At 34.7% G+C, this 20,813-nt stretch overlaps 1 protein-coding gene across 1 annotated transcript; it reads left to right on the plus strand.

The window, feature by feature from the left end:
* The first annotated feature begins 10,030 nt into the window (after positions 1-10,030).
* On the plus strand, positions 10,031-11,904 carry LOC106761023. Its single transcript, XM_014644494.2, has one exon. It carries the CDS (start codon positions 10,556-10,558, stop codon positions 11,528-11,530), a length of 975 nt encoding a protein of 324 aa, XP_014499980.1. The 5' UTR covers positions 10,031-10,555; the 3' UTR covers positions 11,531-11,904.
* Positions 11,905-20,813: the final 8,909 nt, after the last annotated feature.

A 20,813-nucleotide genomic window follows, 5' to 3' on the forward strand; every position in this document is an offset into this window, starting at 1 on the left:
TTTATTATATGTATGTATGATGATAAATTTTATGAATATAGTGGATGAATATGTTTTAGAATGATAATAGTAAGTAATTGATTAATTAATGTTTGAGTTAGTGAATTTATTGTATAACTTGATTGAATTGTAAATTTTGATTCTAAGTGGTTATGTGACAATTGATCGAATTGATTTGGTTGATGTGTGATTAGGGATTAAGTGAGAAAATTGTGTTGTAAGTTGAGTTTACTGTGAAGTTGGAAAATAAATCTGTTGAATAATGTTTTAGTCTCTAATGAATCTATTTTGATTGATTTAATGCCAACGTGGTTCAATGAAAACTTGCAAAAACAATCTGATCACTAGCAAAAGATGTTATAGCATGGTCTAATAAAAGGAAAGAGCTCATCCAAGTTGGTTTTTTATGCAATTCCACACATCTCATAGGAAATTATGTAGAAAATCATTTTGTTATGACAATGTACACAATACAACATGGTGTAAACACTAAAAGAGCATGACCAACACGATTTCTAATGCCTAACAACATGGCTAATGTAAAAATTATGCAGACTTGGTAAAAAGTCACACCATCATGCCAATCTTGTACCCTAAACATGATGTACCACGTCTTGTTCAAACCAAGCAAGCAATCAGATTTATCATTATCATACCATGCATAATAATTCACATAAACATATTTAAGATCAATGTTTAAAAGAATTAACCTAAACATGCACACATAGGAATATAATGTAAGACCACAAATTCTATTTGTCACTTGAGTTACACATTACTTGTGAAAAACATGCATTTTTTTATTAATAGATACCTAGTAATATCACATCATCTTTTTATTACATTGAATTTTTCTTAGGTTTTTCATCTCGAGTAAAAACATTCTCTACTACTAGTATTTCTTTTGTATTGTCGTTCATCTTAACATAACATATATTTGATATCAGTGATAAATCTTTCAAGAGAGACATTAACTGAGAACATACAACATCTATGGGACTTGAATCCAATCTTGACATTACTTTCAACCAAAAACATAATAACAATAAAATGTTCTCAAAATATAGAATTAAACTTAAATTATATTATTTTGAGTACAAAATTATTAGTTAAGATTTGATAATGTAGGTTGGTAATTAATGGATGGTATGGATTGAATTGTAATTGACAGAATTACTGGAAAGGAGAAGTTTGTTGAGTAAGTACTATTATGAAAATTTGATTGAAGCAACACTTGTCCCTTAGCGAAAAGGCATATATTGGTGGAGTGACATAAGTTGAAGACTGAGAAGTGTGGGGGCGTCAAAAGAATCTTCTGATATGTGGCCCATAACAGTGATCCTAACTTGGCTGGAACCCATATTATGTTTCTGAATTAGGTGGGCCTGGAGCACTTAATGGGCTGTGGCCATAAACACATTTCATATCTATTTGTGTTACCTTTTCATATTACTTGTTACTGGAATATTTTATCAAAGTAAGAGTAATAAGAGCTTTTGTTGAATTAGATATGTAGTTACTTAATATATTTTATAGGAAATAAAAGAAACATTTATATGAACAATAATATATATATATATATATATTATTCATTCTATATTTATAATGTAAAATCATTTGCTTTAAAATATTAAGAAATTTGTCTAATACCTGTCTTCATTTTCTAATTTATATTAAGATGTAATTAAAAAGAGGTTTCAAAACTATAAAAGGTTATATTAATAGAATTACTATGTAAATCGTATTTCAACCATGTTGGTTGTAATGAAAGGAAGTTATTGAAAAGTTTTAATGGACATAGCCTTCAATGCTAATTTATCTACTTCTCGTTCTAAGATTTACTTTAAGGCATAATTATGCTTTATTTTGCTTAAGGGACCACATATTTTTAAAGTAAGTTATATTTTTAATTTTATAATTATTTTCCTATCATACCATTCATTATTAACCTTAAGATATCTCCATTAATATATATTTATGTATCCCTTATATTATATTTCTAGTACTTCTTTCTTTTCAGTTCAATAATCATGTTAACTTTATTATCTCATATATGATTCAATTAATCTAAATAACTAAGGTTCCTTACACTTCCAACTAGAAGTTTTTGCCCTTATCATTTAAAAAAAAAAAAAAACATATAGATAAATGATAATTAATTCTTGTCGAATCTAATCTAATTCATAGCTATGTTTATTACCGAGTCATGCATCTCTTTCTTCATTTCTTGGTTCCTTCACCACGTTATTCGTTCTCGTTGTTGTTCTTAGTTCTTAGGTTTTTTTTTTTGTGGTTCTTGTATTGTTGTTCGTGGTCCTTGCGATATTGTTCGTCGTCTTTGGCATTGGTGATTCTCGTGGTCTAGAGTTTTGTTCATGGTACCTTTATGGTGGGGTGTTGTCTTCATCTTCTTCACATATAGGTAAGTTTAAGCGTGCATTTTGTAGTCTTAGGAAACTTGCAAAGCCCTTTCATGAATAGCTAGATTTTGAAATCTATTGAGACATTAATTGGATTTGAAATCTAGTTAAGAGCTTGTCAAATTTTGAAAGTCAATTAAGCCTTAAATAGATTTTGAAATAAATCGAACCTTTACTCGATTTTCAAAATTTAACGAGTTTTTAACTAGATATTGAAAGTCCATTAAAGCTTGAACTAATTTCGAAATTTGTGAAACTCTTAATTGGCTTTCCAAAATTTGGTGAATTCTTAACCAGATTTTGAAAATCGATTAATACTTTAACAGATTTCGAAATCCTTTGAGATCTTAACCAAATTTTAAAATCTAACAAACTCATAACCAGATTTCAAAATCCGATTAAGACTTCAAAATGTTTCAAATACTAATTAATCATATATAAAATATATAGGTTTAAACCTGGTCCTCGTATTTGTAGAAAAATCTCAAGTGGGTCCTCTTGTTGAAAACGGTCTAAATTGGGTCATAAATTTTGAAAAATTGAGTCAATTATGCCATTTCCGTTAAGTGTTGACAAACGTTAGCAAATGCTGAGCTGTAATTTTTTTTACAGGACGTGTCATTATGTATTAAATCCATAACATGCCAACTCATCATCCCTGTCACAACAATTGCCACGTCAACATCATATCCTGTAAACAAAAATCTTTCTCCTTCCTTGTGCCACCACCCTCATGGCCACTACCAACCACTATAGAAACCAGCACACCACGACCTTCAACCACACTCCACCTAGCCCATGCATTGTCGTCAACCATGGCAATCATGTTAGCAAAATGATGAAGGTGAAGTTTTGATGATGTCCAAATCAAGTCAAGATATATGAAGATTCAAGAAGATCCTTTGAAGACTTGTTTTGCAATGGAAAACTTTTGTAATAATTGTAGTTTATTGTTGAGGACTTAGATTTTCATTGGTTTTGATTCCATATACTTTCATACATTGTAATTAGTGTTAAGAGTCAAAATCGCACTGTTTTAATCGATAAAAACTAGTATTAATCGATTAAAACGAGTAAAAGCTGAAAACTCAACTTTTGTTGTTTTAATAGATTAAAATTCATTTTAATCTATTTTAGCTAATCGATTAAAATTCATTTTAATCGATTAAAAGTGACTGTTGGAGTTTTCTACTTTTGAAAACTAGTCGTTGTACTCATTTTAATCGATTAACACTTGTATTAATCGATTAAAAGTATTAAATGGCCATTTTCGAAGAGTGGAAGAGTTTTTTGCTTGAGTCTATAAATAGGCTCCCTTTATACATCACAACAACTCTTCCCTTGTGCTCAAATGCTCAGAACTCGTTGAGAATTGTGTGCTCTTGCTTAGCTAAGGAAACTCTTGTCTGTGGTGTTGGTGCATTGCTACTATGATGACGGAGGAATAGTTGGTTCATCCTTGGTGCGTCTGAGGAGGTGTGTGGAAGAGGATCATCCTTCATGAAGTATTCGGAGGAGGTGTTTCATCCTTCGTTAAGTATTCAGAGGAAATGTCTCATCCTTTGTGAAGACTCAAAGGAGGTACAGGTTCATCTCTTGTGGTATCAAGAGAGGCAATTTCTAAAATTTTACAAATTATTTCTTTGTGAATGTAATTTGTAATTGTTTTGTGCTTAGTGAACTGTTTATCTTGATTTGAGATAAGCGACTGGAGGTAGGATTGGTAAGATCTGAACCAGTATAAAATTCATCTGTGCAAATTTCTCTCAACCTTACTCTTTTATTTATATTTATTATTTGCATAGTAAGATAAATTGAGAAGAAATTAAAAGGCACATGTTTATATTAAAACCCCTCTTGGTTTGTTATTCCACACTAACCATTCCGCTGCAGCTGCTCTGACAAACCACCGCACTAAAAACTTGCACAAAACCCAAATGGAGTAAATTGTGCCACCTTACTGTCACGCCACAACCAACCGTCGCGGAGATCACCGGAAACCTCAAATAGGCAAACCCAAAAAACGCACAACACCCAGACCCAAATTGCGAAGCTTCTTTGCGAATTTTGTCCCTTTCCACCACGACCACCCATAAAATCAAAACTAGAGAAAACCCCAAACACGCAAACTCAAATCGTGCAAATCAATTCATCTCCTCGCCACCACCATGTTCCCCACAATCACCGGACCTGCCAATCCAATTTCCGCCATTAGCGCACCTCCAAAAACCTACAACCAAAAACACATAAGCAACAAAATCCAATAAACCTGTAAATCGCAATGAACTCTAATTACGTAAGCAAGCCTCATGCAGCACCAACCACAAAATCGCACTCAACCAACGTTCATCTTCAATCGCAAACATGTGAGAGAGAAAAAGCTTTATTCTCTTAACCCAGATTCATGGCCAAATCGTGAGTTCTCCATTCAAGTCAAATTGGATTGAACGGAGAATGAAGAAGCAGCGGCAAGGGAAAGCAGTGATGGAGCGGCAAGGTGTTAGGGTTTTGAAATTTCCAAAATCTTTTTAATTTTTTTTCTTTTATTTTACTAAATTCCATGTCATAATTTAATTATTCCCACGTAATAAAATGATCCACCTCAGCATATTTACTGTGCACCACATCATCACATTTTAACGTTGCTTGTCAACACTTAATGGAAAGAATGTAATTGACTCAATTTTTCAAAATTTAAAACCTAATTGAGATTGTTTTCAATAAGAGGTCCCACTTGAAATTCTCCTACAATTACAAGAATCATTCGAGAGTTTAAACCAAATATATAACTTTTTAAATACTAATTAATCATATATAAAATATATGTATATAAATACAAATGTTTAAGAAAACTACAAATAAATTTTAATCTTACTCTTATACTTATATTTATATATGTTTATGATATAGTACAAAACACAACATTATAAGTTATAGAAATACTATTTTTAATTAAAAAATATATATATATATATATATATATATATATATATATCAAACATATTCAATAAATAAAATATCAACTTACATTTTTATAGTATATCTTACTAAATACTAACATTTGATCTAAACAATACTTTAATTTACAAATGAATCTAATAATAATGTTCATCACAACCCAAGTCTACATTTCTATATTTCATGGTGTGTAAAAACTTTCCTTCATCTTCTTACCATGTGATATCTTTGTGTAACTTAAACTATCAATTATGCAAGGTGATCTTTGTTACAATCAACATAGTGATAACACTTGATATGCAAAACAAACAATAGTCTACATATCATTCCAGATTTGTGATGTGACCGCACATTCATTCAAGTCTTATCTTTTTTAATAATTATTCTCATACAGCATAATTCCTTTAAATAAAAGGGTTAAATATGATTTTAATCCCTAAACTATCAAACCATTTTCTTTCTAGTCCCTATTTCAAAGTAAGGTACATTTTAATCCTCCTCCTTAAGAAAACCCTTATTTTTGGTCCTCTAAAACTAACAGCGTTAACTTTTCGCTGAGTTGGCTAACAGAAGTGCCACGCCTTTTTTTTTGGTCATTTTTTTCCGTCATCCAACGCTTCTCCACTTCCCCCAGGCCATCCACGACCTCCTTTTCGGCCACATCACCCACCTTCCCACCACACCCTCCGACGACTCTTCCTTCGCCGTCCCTACCCTCCTCGCCACCGTCATCGGCTTCCTCTCTCCCCCTCTTTCAATGAATCCTCAAGCGTTGTCACCCCCTCCACCCTCCACCATGTTGCAAGTGTTGCTCTCGATTCAAGCTCTAGTTCTGAACGAGAAACCATTTTTCAACGAACCTGAGGCTGTGCCATCGGAGAAGAAGTCAAGTGCGTACAACGAGAACGCCTTCCTTACTACTTGTGTCACCTCCTTCCACCTGCTTAAGTGGTTGCCCCAGAACTTTGAGGCCTTCGTCGAGGATCATTTTCGCCGACGGGCGTTTTCGATTCTGGCGGCTTGCGGCGAATACGCGAGTAGGCGCATGGGAGTATCAAGTAATAAATAAACGGTAAGTCCGAGTATCGTCTCCCAAAGGAATCTTTGGCCTAAACATTCATGTGATTAATGGAAATCATGAGACTTGAACAAACAATAAGTTCAGTTTTAAATGCAAAACAAGAAGTAAACATGCATGCAAAGGTTTGATCAATTGACAGTAAAAGATATGGATGAATGGTATTGTTGGGGTTTACGGTTTCATCCTAATCCACTCTCAAATATCTATTATTCTTATTAGATTCGACTTTGTTATCAATGTTTATGCCACTTTCTATTTTACTCTAAACCCGATCTCTCGGTGAAAAGAGTCTAATTACAATTACTAGTTTACTATATCTAATCTCCCTAGCAATTATTTATGCAACACACAAAAGCTTAAGGCAATTGATGTTCCTATTCCTATCTCTAGGTAATATTCATTATCAAGAGTAATTCTTCATGTCTAGAACTAAGTATACGTCTCCATATAGAAATAATCAAAGATGATGCGTTTGAATAACATCTTAAACAACACATTAGCAAGAACGGAAGAAAAACTCAAACTATTGATAAACACAAGTATATGAATAAAATAAGAAATTCGATATAAGAGAGTTTCAAAGAATTACATCGTTCTCCAACAACAAAGGGCTTAGTTCACCATAATCATGGTGAAACTAGATGAATTGAATGGAAAGAATATAAAAGATAACCCTAGATTTGTAATATTGGAGCTCTCGCATCCAAGATCCGCCTCCAAGGTGTGAAAACCGTGTTTTTGCGTCCTTTCTGCCAAAAGATACATGCTCTGGTTCGTGCACCTCTATTTAAAGCACAGAAAAATAACTAAAAATAAGCCCAAGCCCATAAGTACACCGCCTGACGGTAGTTAACACTGCCCGATGGTAGGCACGACACCTAATCCACCCATCAGCGTTGCCGCTTGAGCGTTCTCTTTCAATTCCACTGACGAGTCCACCGCCCGGCGATGGCAGCGATTCCATCTTCACCCCCTTGGCGGTTCCATTTAAGTGTGTGGCAGTGTAATCATAGAAGGTCTCACCGCCCGGCGGTGCTATCACCGCCCCGCGGTGGCTGCAATTCAACTCTGCTTTATTCTTCCACCTTCTTCTGCATCCAACACTTCTCTTCCTTCAATTCATTCATCAAACTCCTAATAAATCCTGTCAAAACAAGGGAAACCAAGCATAAAACCCAAAAAACCCACTTTGACTCTCTTTCTCTCTAACTTAAGCCTTTTGCATGATTTCAAGCTAATTCTAAGTCATAAAGGGTGTGTTTTGATGTAAATTTTAAGTATGAAAATAATGGTTTTTAGACTGTTATCACAATGCGGGCTAGCCCGGCTCGTTTAGGCCCAACTCGCACTTGGCCCACAATATGTAGGCTCGGTTGGCCCACCGAATAAAATACATGGGTTGAAAATATTGGCTCATCATGTATTGGAAGTAGACTGCAGGGTCACAGGTTGCCCCACAAACTTGATTTGAATTTCTTTATCTCAACTAATGGCAAATTTCATACTTTACAAAATTTCTTTTTTTCTTCACTGTATGTAGTGGTTGAACAATTTTCACAATTTTCGTACCTAGTTCAACAAATTTAGCAAAATAAAGTGGTTGAAGTTTTATAGGTTTAATAGATTCGGAGGTTCCTATTTCTACTGATTTGCATCAATTGAGTCCTCGTATTATGAAAGTTTTCAATTGGGTCCTTGTTTTGGTAAAATTGAGTCAATACAGTCCTTGCCGTTAATTGCTCTGGAAGGCGTTAATTTTCTTGCAATGTGGCATGCTGAGGTGTCATTTAATAATCATGTGGCATAATGATGAGGATTTATTTGATTTTAAGTTTAAAAAATATTTAAAATAAATGTCGAGGTATCATTGTTCTCCTTCAACCACGTAATAAGTTCATACTGTGCTGTCAACTGCCGTCGCACCATCCAATGCCGTCAACTTGATCCTCACCGGCCACCATTGTCGTCTTCTCATCTCCGCAGAAGCTGCCGCAATCATAATCGTGCTACCAGTCTTCATCGCCACCAACGCCCAAAAGCAAGGAAGAACAAAACCCCAAATCCGGCCACCACAACATCTCAACCATGGTAGTTCTCCCTCGCCGTAATCTTCTCCATCAACACCCACTCGCGAGCAAGCTTCGCGCATCGCACTCTCCTTGCACCTTCATGCACAGATTTGCGCCGGCAACCACACGGATACCGCCGCACCACAACAACCTTCAACGCACATCACCGTCATCAACGCCCAAGCCGTGGTCACACAACAACAACCTTGTCGCGGGAGTACTGCGAGCCTCCTCCTGCACAAAGTGATCTCCACCATTCGCATAACCTGCAAAGCTAAACCAAAAACCCAAAAAATCATTCAGACTCCATGGACGCCGCATCACACCTCCACTCGCGCATCACCATGCCTCGCTTCAGGTCGCCGTCATCATCTTGCCACCACCACGGTTTCGCATCTCAACCACCATTGCATGACCATCTTCATCTTCATCACCTGCAAGAAAACCACAGCAGAATCAAAGACGCATCTCCATGGCGAATTGCGGCAAAGCGTCATCTACCCTTCACAGCGGCGCAGAGGCACAAGTTTTCCTCCTTTCCCCAATCTGATACCCTAATTTTGGATGGGAAAAGAGTTGAACGTGGCAGGTCTTCATTGTTCACATTATGAATCAGTCAAAGCTGGTCAACAAGACTCTTCTAATATTGTGCCACGTCGTAACTAAAGGACACCTTAGCATGTCACATTGCAAGAAAATTAACGTCGTCCCCAACATTTAACGACAAGGACTTTATTGACTCGATTTTATCAAAATAGGGACTTAAATGAGAACTTTCAAAATACGAGAACCGAATTGATATAAATCTGCAGAAATAGGGACCTTCGAATCTATTAAACCAACTTTATACTATTATAGATTCTCATCAAACTTAATAGTCGTGCATGAAATTATTATAACCGTTATGTGAGTGTGTTGTTGCGAGATGAGAATAGATGATAAATGAGGAACATCGTGTTGTGCTTCGCGAGAGAGAAAGAAAAACACGAAAGATGAACGAGAAATGCAAAACAAAGAATGAGTGAGTGAGATACATTTTAAAAGAAAAAAATTAATCAATAGACCAACTTGCTTTGTCTCATGACATGCCCATGCAAACTACGGATTATGCAGGTCAGACTTATACGAGGCAAGAGACTTTGAAACCTAACCTGTCTCGCACTTTTTATTGTAGATCTACGAGCCGGTCCACGGGACCCGCCTCACATTGCCACCTATACTTTTAACTCATCTAGAAGTACACGCTTTTAATATACCCAATTAATGAAAATCACTTAGGTTAAACAAAAGTTAAATTAATTTGCTGGTGAACTCTTTGAAACTATATACTTAAATTTGTCCTTCAACTTTTATTTTCCTATATTGATTTTAAAATTTGTTCAACGCCGCTGAAATCGGTTTACCAACACTTCCTCCTCGAAGATAAAATAAATATTGGAGGAAAATTTTGATGGCATTGAATTAGTATGATGTAAAAATTTACTATAATCACTGAAAACTACAAATTTCAGCTACATTAATACATAGGTACCACCCACACACTATTTTCTTTTAGAAAAGGTAATATTCCTTTGAAGTGTTTGGGATGAAATGTGAAAACCAGAAAATTATTATTCGTAGTTTATTCTCTCTCTCTTTCTTTCTTAACTAACTAGTATGGAGGTTGGAAGCAAAATAAAATTTGAAGAGGAAACAGGTAAGAGAGATTATTGAGAGTTGTGCAGAATATTAAAAGGCACTCACTGCCAGTGCATATGCCAGCCAGTTCAGAAATATATATTTTTCTTTCCAAACTCCATTAAAACACTTCTGCCACCATCTTCCTTCCACACACCTTCTCACTCAGATCTCTCCTTCACACACCAAATAGCTACCTGCTTTCACTTTTTCAATTTTTCTATGTAAGAATCACACTGATCATCCTTCACATTGTGTACTCAAACTTCATTCATCATCAACAACTACAGCCTTTTATCACTGCTTCCATCAGAACATAGTTGCAGTTAAAGAGTTGATCGCCAACAACAATGCAAGACGCAATTGGGATTCCAGCTTGCTTCTCTTCCGCTTTGACATCAAGTGATGATCACACAACCGTCACCCGTTCAGGCCAGAGCGTGCACATGTCCGTCTACAGAACAAAGATTGCTGATCACTGCCGCTTGATCACCATCACATGGTGCAAAAACTTGATGCTCCATGGCCTCTCAGTCTCAGTGGAAGGCCCAGAGGGGGAGGCACAGTACAGCTGCAAGGTGGAGCTCAAACCATGGTACTTTTGGAGAAAACAAGGTTCCAAGCGCTTCCTCGTACACGGTAACAAAGCCGTTGACGTTTTCTGGGACCTTAAGGCTGCGAAATTCAACGGCGAGACGGAACCAACCTCGGAGTACTACGTTGCAGTGGTGTGCGAGCAAGAGGTGGTACTCCTGGTGGGTGATTTGAGGAAAGAAGCGTACAGAAGAACCGGGTGCAGACCAGCACTGATTGACCCGATTCTGATTTCGAAAAAAGAGCACATCTTTGGGAAGAGAAAGTTCTCAACAAGAGCGAAGTTTGAGGAGAAGGGTAGGTGCCATGAGATCTCAATCGAGTGCAAGAACAAAAGCGACATTGGAGGGGAATCGGCGTCAAATGGGATTCAAGTTCAGCCAGAGATGGAGATAAGATTGGACGGGCACGTGATGATCCATGTGAAGCACTTGCAGTGGAAGTTCAGAGGGAACGAATCAATTCATCTAAACAAGATGAGAGTGGAAGTGTATTGGGATGTGCACGATTGGCTCTTTAGTCCTGGTTTGAAACACGCTTTGTTCATTTTTAAACCTGTTTTATCATCCATGTTGTCTATGTCTGCGTCATCATCTTCGCCACCGTTATCGTTGTCGTCAACATCCACACCATTATCGACTCAAACGGGGAGCTCTGGATCCTTGGAGGGGTTCAGTGTGAACGAATCATCAGAATTTTTCTTGTTTCTATATGCTTGGAAGGTTGAGTAAAGAAACTGGTGAGTATATGGAAATGTTGATGAAGATTGAAAGAGGGTGGTGGGGCCAGAGAGAGAGAGAGAGAGAGAGAGTGAAGGATTTTGGGAGAGTTAGTTACAGCTGGGGTTGAACAATTGTGCATAATGGACAAAAGGGATTGAATCACAGACACATGCCCAATAATTCTGCATGCGTCCACGTCTATCTACATCTGTCATCTACTGTTTTGGAATTTCTCTCTCTTCATCTCATCTTGAGAACAGAGCTATGTATATGAAATATGCAATATGCTTCTTCTTCTTTTTATTAAATTGTAAAGGTTATTTATATAACATAAATATAGACAATAGATTATTGAAGTGGATGTCTGTATTTGGACATGAAAAGCTCTTGCATGTGACTCACTTTCCGTGAAGAATGGGTGTTTGGTGATGATGTAGACTTGTACACACCAAGGAAAAACTTACTATTAATCTATTGGTTCATACAAGATTTTATATATATAATATCATTTTTGAAAATGTTTATCAAATAATAGTCAACTATTCATAAAAATAGACTAAACATATATCTCCTAATTAATAATAAAATAAATAATTATAATAATAATATTTTAATATTTTTTAAAGTTGTTGTATAAAGATAATGAATGTCTAATTTATTCAAAAAAGACCAAAATTACAATTTTTTTTTCAAGACTAATGTAAAAAATGTTTGTTAGTTATATATTGATACGAAGACGAGGGTCAAATGGTACTAACCATTATCTTACTATTAATAAAATAACAATCAATTTTAATATATTATATGTAACTGTCGCAACCGGATGGTGACAGAATGGTGAACCAAAAACAAATAAGTTTGACAAAAGATTTTGGAAATCATCATTATAATTTATTACAGAAAAATTATGGAAAACCATAAAATAAGACTTGGTCTACGAAAATTAAATTTTAGATATAGGAATGTTGGCTGCAAAACCAATGACAAGTGCACCGGTCGTATCGTAGCAAGTGATAAATATCGTTCTCTCCCAAAGGACTTGTGCAACACATGACAACTCTTCCTTTTATAACTCAATTAGACATAAAAGTGCACAAAAAAACACAAGAAACTCTTTTTGGTATTTTATCAAACAGTTGGTGTGCAAAAAATTTAACATAGTGTATTTACAATTTGTCAAGACTAGAATTCATCCATTTCATTCTCATGCACTCACAAACATCTCAATTTCCTCCAATAGGTATTCAATTTCAATTATAGGTTCAACCATATTTCTCCATATATCAAGAACCAAGATTCATGCATGGGTGATCAATCCAAAGCAAGCATTAAGCATAGAAATTGAATACTACATGAATTGGAAAAGTATATATCATTAACATCACAAAGTACATAAGAATTCCATGTTTTACAACTAATCTCAACAAATAGGAAAAACCCTCCATGGTGGATAACTTAGGGTTTTACAAAATTGAAGAGATAGGGAAGAAATTGGAACCAAAGAGAAGATACACAATTTTTCCCAAGGTTCTTGGTAGCTGCTACATGCTCCATTTGCGCCTCCCCTTCGCATCTCCATCTCCAATTTGTTACCCATCTTCTTCCTCAATCCAAAAGTGGCAAAATCACCATTGATGAAGCTTGAAGACCCAAGGAGGAGTGGGAGAGCTTCCCAACACCCCAAATAGCCTCCAAGGGCCTCTCCCAATTTCTCTAGGTGAAGAATGAAGTGTAGGAGGAGAAGAATGCCCAAAACTCGCGAGACCCATGTTTAAATAACCCATTTTGACACATCAGCATCGTCACCGTTTAGCCTTGCGCATGGGCGCTCAGCGCCATAATTTCAGGAAAATGGGTGCTCAGCGTTGGATTCTAAACGCCCTAGGCGCAACTCTCGTCGAAGGCCAACGCTCAGCACTGATTAGGGCGCTCAGTGCTAGGGGTTTAGCGCTCAACCCTGGGGTCTAGCGCTCAGCCTTGACGATTTTGACAACATTCTAAAATTTAGGTTCTTGTGCAATTCCAAAGGCGTCCAACATGGATATTTCCTTCAAATTGATCTTTTATCGTCCCAAAACATGTTCCCTTGAATTCTTGCTTCATGTGACACCCGGGCACTATCGAGGGCGGGGAGTGATCGCCGGTGCAAGAGGCATGGAGTGAAAGAGGCACAGACAAGGAGCGACTCCTGGTAGGCTTCTAGTGGAAGAGACACATGGACTAATCGAACATACACCGGAATGAGAGAGATCTAGAGACTGTATAGTCCTATTCATTTATTTCACAACTCAAACAAAGAGATTAGATGTAAAAATAAGCCTATACTACGTAAAACACAAGAAAATTACAAAACACACTAAACTTGAGGATAAAACAAGGTAAAAATTATGTAGAAGTTGATTTATTCACCAAAATATATACACAAAAACACAAGAAATCAACCGTTATCAGGGAATCAGTTACGCGTAAGGAAGGTGTTAGCACCCTACCGCGACTGCGCAAAGGCAATACCTTTAATTAAATGTATAAAGTTGATGTGGTTTTCCAAAATATTTAATTTTCCCCAAAAATAAAAATATAAAGAAATTATTAGGAAACAAAAAAAAATTTTTTGTTTTATGAACCCGACAAGAATTGACCTTGCTCCTACGTATATTCATTTATAATAGACAATCAGGGATCACGTAGTTCTTTATCTAGAAAAAGGTTTGTGAGTTTAAAAATTATTATAGATTGATTTATATTTTTAAAAAAGTGAACCCAACAAGGATTGACATTGCTCCTACGTATCTCCATTCATGATGGAAATGTTAGAATCGGCTGCAGCGGAATTGTTAGCGTGGAATAACAAACCAAGAGGGTTTTTAATTCAAACGTGTGCCTTTTAAATTCTACTCAATTTCACTTACTATGCAAATAATAAATATAAATAAAAGAGTAAGGTTGAGAGAAATTTGCACAAATGATTTTTATACTGGTTCGGATCTTACCAATCCTACGTCCAGTCGCTTATCTCAAACCGAGATAAACAGTTCACTAAGCACAAAACAATTACAAATTACAATCACAAAGAAACAATTTGTAAGAGTTTAGAAACCACCTCTCTTGATACCACAAGAGATGAACCTGCACCTCCCCGAAATCTTCACAAAGGATGAAACACCTCCTTCGAATACTTCACGAAGGATGATCCTCTTCCAAACACCTCCTCAAACGCACCAAGGATGAACCAGCTATTCCTCCGTCACCGTAGTTGCAATGTACCAGCACCACAGACAAGAGTTTCCTTAGCTGAGCAAGAGCACACACTTCTCAAAGAGTTCTGAGTGTTTTTGCGCAAGGGAAGAGTTGTTGTTGATGGATAAAGAGAGCCTATAAATAGACTCAAGCAAAAACTCTTCCATTCTACGAAACTGGCCATTTAACGCATTTAATCGATTAATTATAGTGTTAATCGATTAAAATAAGTACAACGGCTAGTTTTTCAAATCTGAAACCTCCAACGGCTAGTATTAATCGATTATTCTCAGGATTAATCGATTATTCTCAGGATTAATCGATTATTCTCAGGATTAATCGATTAACTAATCGATTAAAGCTTGCTTTAATCGATTATTCCAAAGCTGATTGGGTTTTGGCTTCTGCAGCGATTTTAATCGATTATATCAAGGATTAATCGATTAAAACGGGGAAGTTTTGATTCTAAACAACAAATACAAAATATAAAGGTACAAGAATCAAAACCTACTACAGATCTAAGTCCTAAACAATTAAACTACAATTATTACAAAAGCTTTTCATAACAAAAATAAGTCTTCAAAGGATCTTCATGAATCTTGATAAATCTTGACTTGATTTGGGCATCATCAAAACTTCATCTTCATCATTTTGCTAATAGGAAAATCAGGGATCACGTAAAAAAAAGTTTGGTTTATCAAAAATGACATTTTTTAGTTTAAAATATTTCGTATTTTTTGTGTTAAAAAATGGTGGGAAAAAAGAAAAGAAATTGGCCATAGGCCGACGCATACTTTTATTCGAAAAGTTATGATTTTAAGAAAAACATTACTTGTGTGTAATAATAAAAAAAAATATTTAAGAAAAAAGCTTCAAAGTATAATAAAATGAGAAAAATAAGAGTGTAGAGGTAACATACCTTTTTAGCTTCTAGAATTCCCTTAGTGTTTCCTCAGTGGTTGTTGTTGACAGAACCCTTACGTGTGAGAACCTATTTTTCTCTATACTCCCTCCTTCAATCTCTGTTATCTATAGGTGTTTTCCTCTATTTTTTCCGTCCTTTTTTCTCTATCACAGGGGTGCATATTTATATACACACATTGTAATATTATGATGATCTTGTCATAATTGTGAATTAATTGAAAATTAACAAAATAAGAAAAGAAATGATCTTGGTTACAAGAAAAACAAATAAAATAATGTTTAAGACATTGATTATAATTATTGTTAAAAAATTTGTCCATTTTAGAAATCATTTTTCTCTTTAGAAAGAAACTGATGCAGCAAAATATTTATAATTATAATATTGGTTCAAATTATTACCATATTAAACTAATATTTCAAAAATATTCTAAAGTGATGTGTCCTACATTAGGGAAAATTATCTTATTTTTTTCTTTTTCCTTTTTTTCTTTACCCACCATTAATTATTATTCTCTTATTCTTTAATTTTAATTATTTACTTTTCCGAATGAAATTGGGTGTTGACAGTAACGTTGATTAATTATCACAATATAATTGCATTTCTTTGTAATCATTAACTCTCAACTCATCAAGTAACTTTTTGAGTCATTTTAACTCATGTAATCACTATCATAGAACATATTCAACATTTACAGAAGAGCGAAAAACAATTGATTGTTTCTCCGTTTTCTAAGATACTAGACAAAGACCAAGAAGCATCATCCAACCAATCAAAGAATTTGAATGACACCATTTTGTAGTTTCAATTTACTTTCATACCACAATAAAATACCTTGTTCTAGATGTTTCTTCAAATATCTAAAAACCTTTAAGGTTGTCTCCCAATGCTCTTTACAAGGTTTTTGCATAAATTGAGATAATATGTGGAATTGGGATAATATGTAGACAGAATAAGCAAGATCAAATCTAGAAAAAGTTGTATATGTTTAATATAAACAATGAATTATCTGGATGAGATTAGGCAAAGCCATAGTGCTTCAATGTCGTAGCTAACATAAACCAACAATGAGGGGCTTGTTTTAATCCATACAATGACTTTTTCAACTTGCAAATCAAATTTGGGTCAATGTTTTTAAAACTTATAGGAACTTTCATGTACACCTCTTCAACCAAATCACTATGAAGAAACACGTTATGCACATCCATTTGATGAAATTCCCATCTTTTAATTGTTTTCACTGCCAAGAAGGTACATGCAATCACCGTTTTTGCCATTAGGGCAAAAGTTTCATCGTAGTTTATGCCCTTTATCTGATGATGTTTGAATATGACAAGTCTTGCTTTCAAATGTTTTATCTTCCCATCTGAGTGATATTTTATTTTGTATAATCATTTACTTCTAAGATATTTTTTTGTGGGCAATAGTTTCTATAGAACCCGTGTCTCATTCTCTTTCAAGGCTTGTATCTCGTCAGCCATTGTTGCATGTCGACTAAGGTTCTTTACATTTTTTGTAAAATTTTTAGGTTATTTCACTACTGTCAGAATACATAAGTTAGTATTAAGGTAAGGAGTACATGAGACATGTTGTTGAGTAGATGAACTTTATGAGGATTTTACTTTTCTAATAACATGAGTGGAAAAATCCTTATATTTTGTCAATGGAATTTTATTTCTCATCCCCCTTCCAATTTTTGTCTCTATATTTTCTTTTATACCACTGTAGCATCTTCCTCATCAACATCTTATAGAGACACTGGTCACCATCCACACCACTCATACTTTCTCCTTCATTTCCACTACAGTTTCCATACAATTGTTGGGGCAAATCGGCAAGTGTACCGAGTCGCACAAGTAATATAAAATGGTAAGACCAAGTATCGTGTCCCAGAGGACTCTCGGTGTTGAACAGTTGTATGAAAACAGGATTAATTAAGACTTAAAATAAAAGAGATCAATGGTTTTGATTGCAAAAACAAAGTAAAAGTGATCAATGGCAAAGGAGCACAGAGATGAATGGAGGTTGATTTATATGAGATGACTATGCTGTTGGGGTTTGATTTCACCAAGTTCCCTCTCATGTATATAAGAATTCTTCTTTATGCATTAATGTTAATGCCCCTCACTAAATCACTTAAACCCAATCACTTGGTAAATAAGCTTGTCCCTAATTACCAGTTCATACAATTCCTAGCATTCCTGGTAAAAAGATGTGAAGATCAAGAGGTTAAGACGACTAAGACTCATACCCTCATCCTTGAGCAATATAACCCTTAGGAGTAATTCAACAAGGACCTGGATTGAAAGGAACCTCCTAGCACTTATGTAACTCACAGATAATGCTATTGTATAAGCAAGAATAAAAACAAATGAATTACTCTAACAAATAATGGAAGAAACATATGAAATTAAGAATCAATTCAAGTACACGAGAGTTCACAAGATTACATCATTCCCCAACAACAAATGTAAATTAGTTCCCCACAGACATGGGGAAACTCTATGAACAACGGAAGAAAGAAAGAGAGAATGAAAGACTAAGAATTGGCTAAGAGTGTATTGCTATGCTCTTCTATGCCAGGGATGCAAAACCTAAAGCCCCAGGGTCCTCCAAATAGTGTCAGAAGTGCTCCAGAATGAGGCCCGGTCCAAAAGAATCAAATCAGAGCAGAAACAGGGCTCGGTCCACGTGAATTCACGCTCAAGCGTCGCAAGGAGCTTGCCCAAGCGTGAATTGAGAGTCATGTTGGGCTTGGGCGTCAGATTTGGACGCCTAGGCTTCGAGGCACTGTCGCCCAGGCGTCGAGGTCCACCGCCCGGGCGGCGGACGTCGATTCTGGACGCCTAAGTTGCGCTCCTAGTCGCTTGGGCTGCGGGTTTTCCCTCTTTCTGGTGCCTTTTTGACCCCTTCTGAGCTCCATCTTCTTGGCTTTTCACTTCTTCTTCCAGTATTAGCTCAATCTCTGTCAAAGCAAAGGGGAATTAGTGATAAAATAAATGAAATCAATCCTCAACTCTCTTGTTCACACAATTTATTCTAAGTGAAAAAGGGTGCTTTTTGGCTCAAAATCATGTCACAAATGACAGTATTTTAAACCGTTATCAACAATCCCTATTGAAGTTGTGACTGCTCTTCTTCTTGCAAAGCCACAAATGCACCCCATTTATGAGTGATACATTATAAGTCTCCCACCCAATACCATTATTATCAACATATTCAATATCAAAATTAATGTGAGAAATATAAAGAGTATTTTCTAGTGACACGGTAAAAGGAAACTTATGTTCGTAAAATTTCACATCTCTAAAGATAAAGTATTCATAAGATTCCAAATCATACAATTTTCATCAATTTTTCTCATAGGGGTACCCCCACAAAATTAGACTTTTGACTTCTATTAGCAAATTTATCTCCATCACGACATATATGTGTGCATAACATAAGCAACAAAAAACTTTCATATTATTAAACTTATGTGGTTCACCATATAATTTTTCACAAGGTGTCAAATAATTAAGCATCTTAGATGGTGTGCAATTAATTAAATGACATGTTAATAAACATTCACCCTAAAACTGCATTGATAAACTACCTTGAAACGTGAGTGTCCATGCCACATTCATAATATGTTGATGTTTTCTTTCCACTCTCCTAACTTTGTTGTAAAGTACCCATGCAAGATGTCTAAAACATGATTTCATTCTTTAACTGAAAATCACGTAGACCGTTTAATTCGATACCATTGTCACTTCATTTTTTTTTTTCATATCAATATCTATCAACTAAAGCAACAAAGTGCATAAATATAAACATAACTTTAGTTTTATTGCATAAAAAATAAACCCACTGAATGGGAATAACCATCAATAATTGTTAGGTAATTATGCACCTCACTAGATGAAGCGTGATAAAGTCTCCACAAATAATAATGAACAATTCAAACAAACTACTAGAAGTATGCTCCCTTAATGAAAAATTATTCTTTTGTTGTTTAACATAGTGACATATATAACAAATTTTAGTATTATTGATTCTATTAAACTGACTCACATGAGGAAGGAACTTTAACACCTTTTCTGATGGATGATCCAAACATTTATGTCATAGATCAATTGACAAATTCCTGTCAAATATTAATGCATGTATCTTTGGAATACCTAAAAAAAAGTCTTTGAATTTGTTCACCCACTCAAACACCCCTATCTTTTGGTTTTGTTTTACACATAATTCATTTGTAAATTAAACAATACCTATTTGAGGCATCAATTAATTAATAAAATTTAAATTACAAGTTAATTGTGACACAAAAAAAAGATATTATTAAGCTATAAATCACCATCCAAAATCACATTGTCCTCTTTGTAGTGGTGACATATTTTCCCTATGATAATCTTGCTAGTACGATTGTAATATTTTTTACATTTATCAAACAAGATAATTTATTGTCACATGCTGTGAGACTCTCGTATAAATAATTCAACGAATGTCATGCTTATCATTAAAACAATCCTTAAATTAAGAAACATTCAAAATTTTAATAAATTATTGCCACTAATATAAAATAATGCCAAATATTCCAATTGATTCAACACAAGACTATTCACTATTGTTTTTCACCATTTTTGAAAAAAAATATATATCTAGTGTTTAATTAATAATAAAATAAATAATTATAATGATAATATTATTTGATGGGTTTTTGTTACTGGAGAAGTTGAACTCGGTAACTTTTCTAACATAACTTATAATTTTTTAGTAAATTATAAAATGATTAACTTAAATATGTTTTATTCTTTTAAATTATATTTTATATTTATTATAATATAATCTAATATTAACTTTATTCATTATTTTATAACATTATAATTAAAATATTCACATTGATAAAAATATTATTATAAAAATAATAGTTAAAAACTAAAATCATTTTATGAACATTTTATGCAAATATCTTAGTTGTAAAGAACCTAGATGTTAGCTGCTAACTGATTTTGTATAAATTTATTTGCATGCAATGAACCTTAATACATATTAACTTTGTTTTTTTGTTTAGTATATTTGCTCTTAACACAAAATATGGCTTGTTTTATGAAACTTTGTTTGGAACAATTTTGTTCTTCAGCATCTATA

The sequence above is a fragment of the Vigna radiata genome, chromosome 5, assembly GCF_000741045.1.
Source record: "Vigna radiata var. radiata cultivar VC1973A chromosome 5, Vradiata_ver6, whole genome shotgun sequence".
Taxonomy (NCBI): Eukaryota; Viridiplantae; Streptophyta; class Magnoliopsida; order Fabales; family Fabaceae; genus Vigna; species Vigna radiata.

What these genes read in the sequence shown, in the direction of transcription:
- LOC106761023 (XM_014644494.2), top strand. Translation starts at nt 10,556, where the DNA reads ATGCAAGACGCAATTGGGATTCCAGCTTGCTTCTCTTCCGCTTTGACA.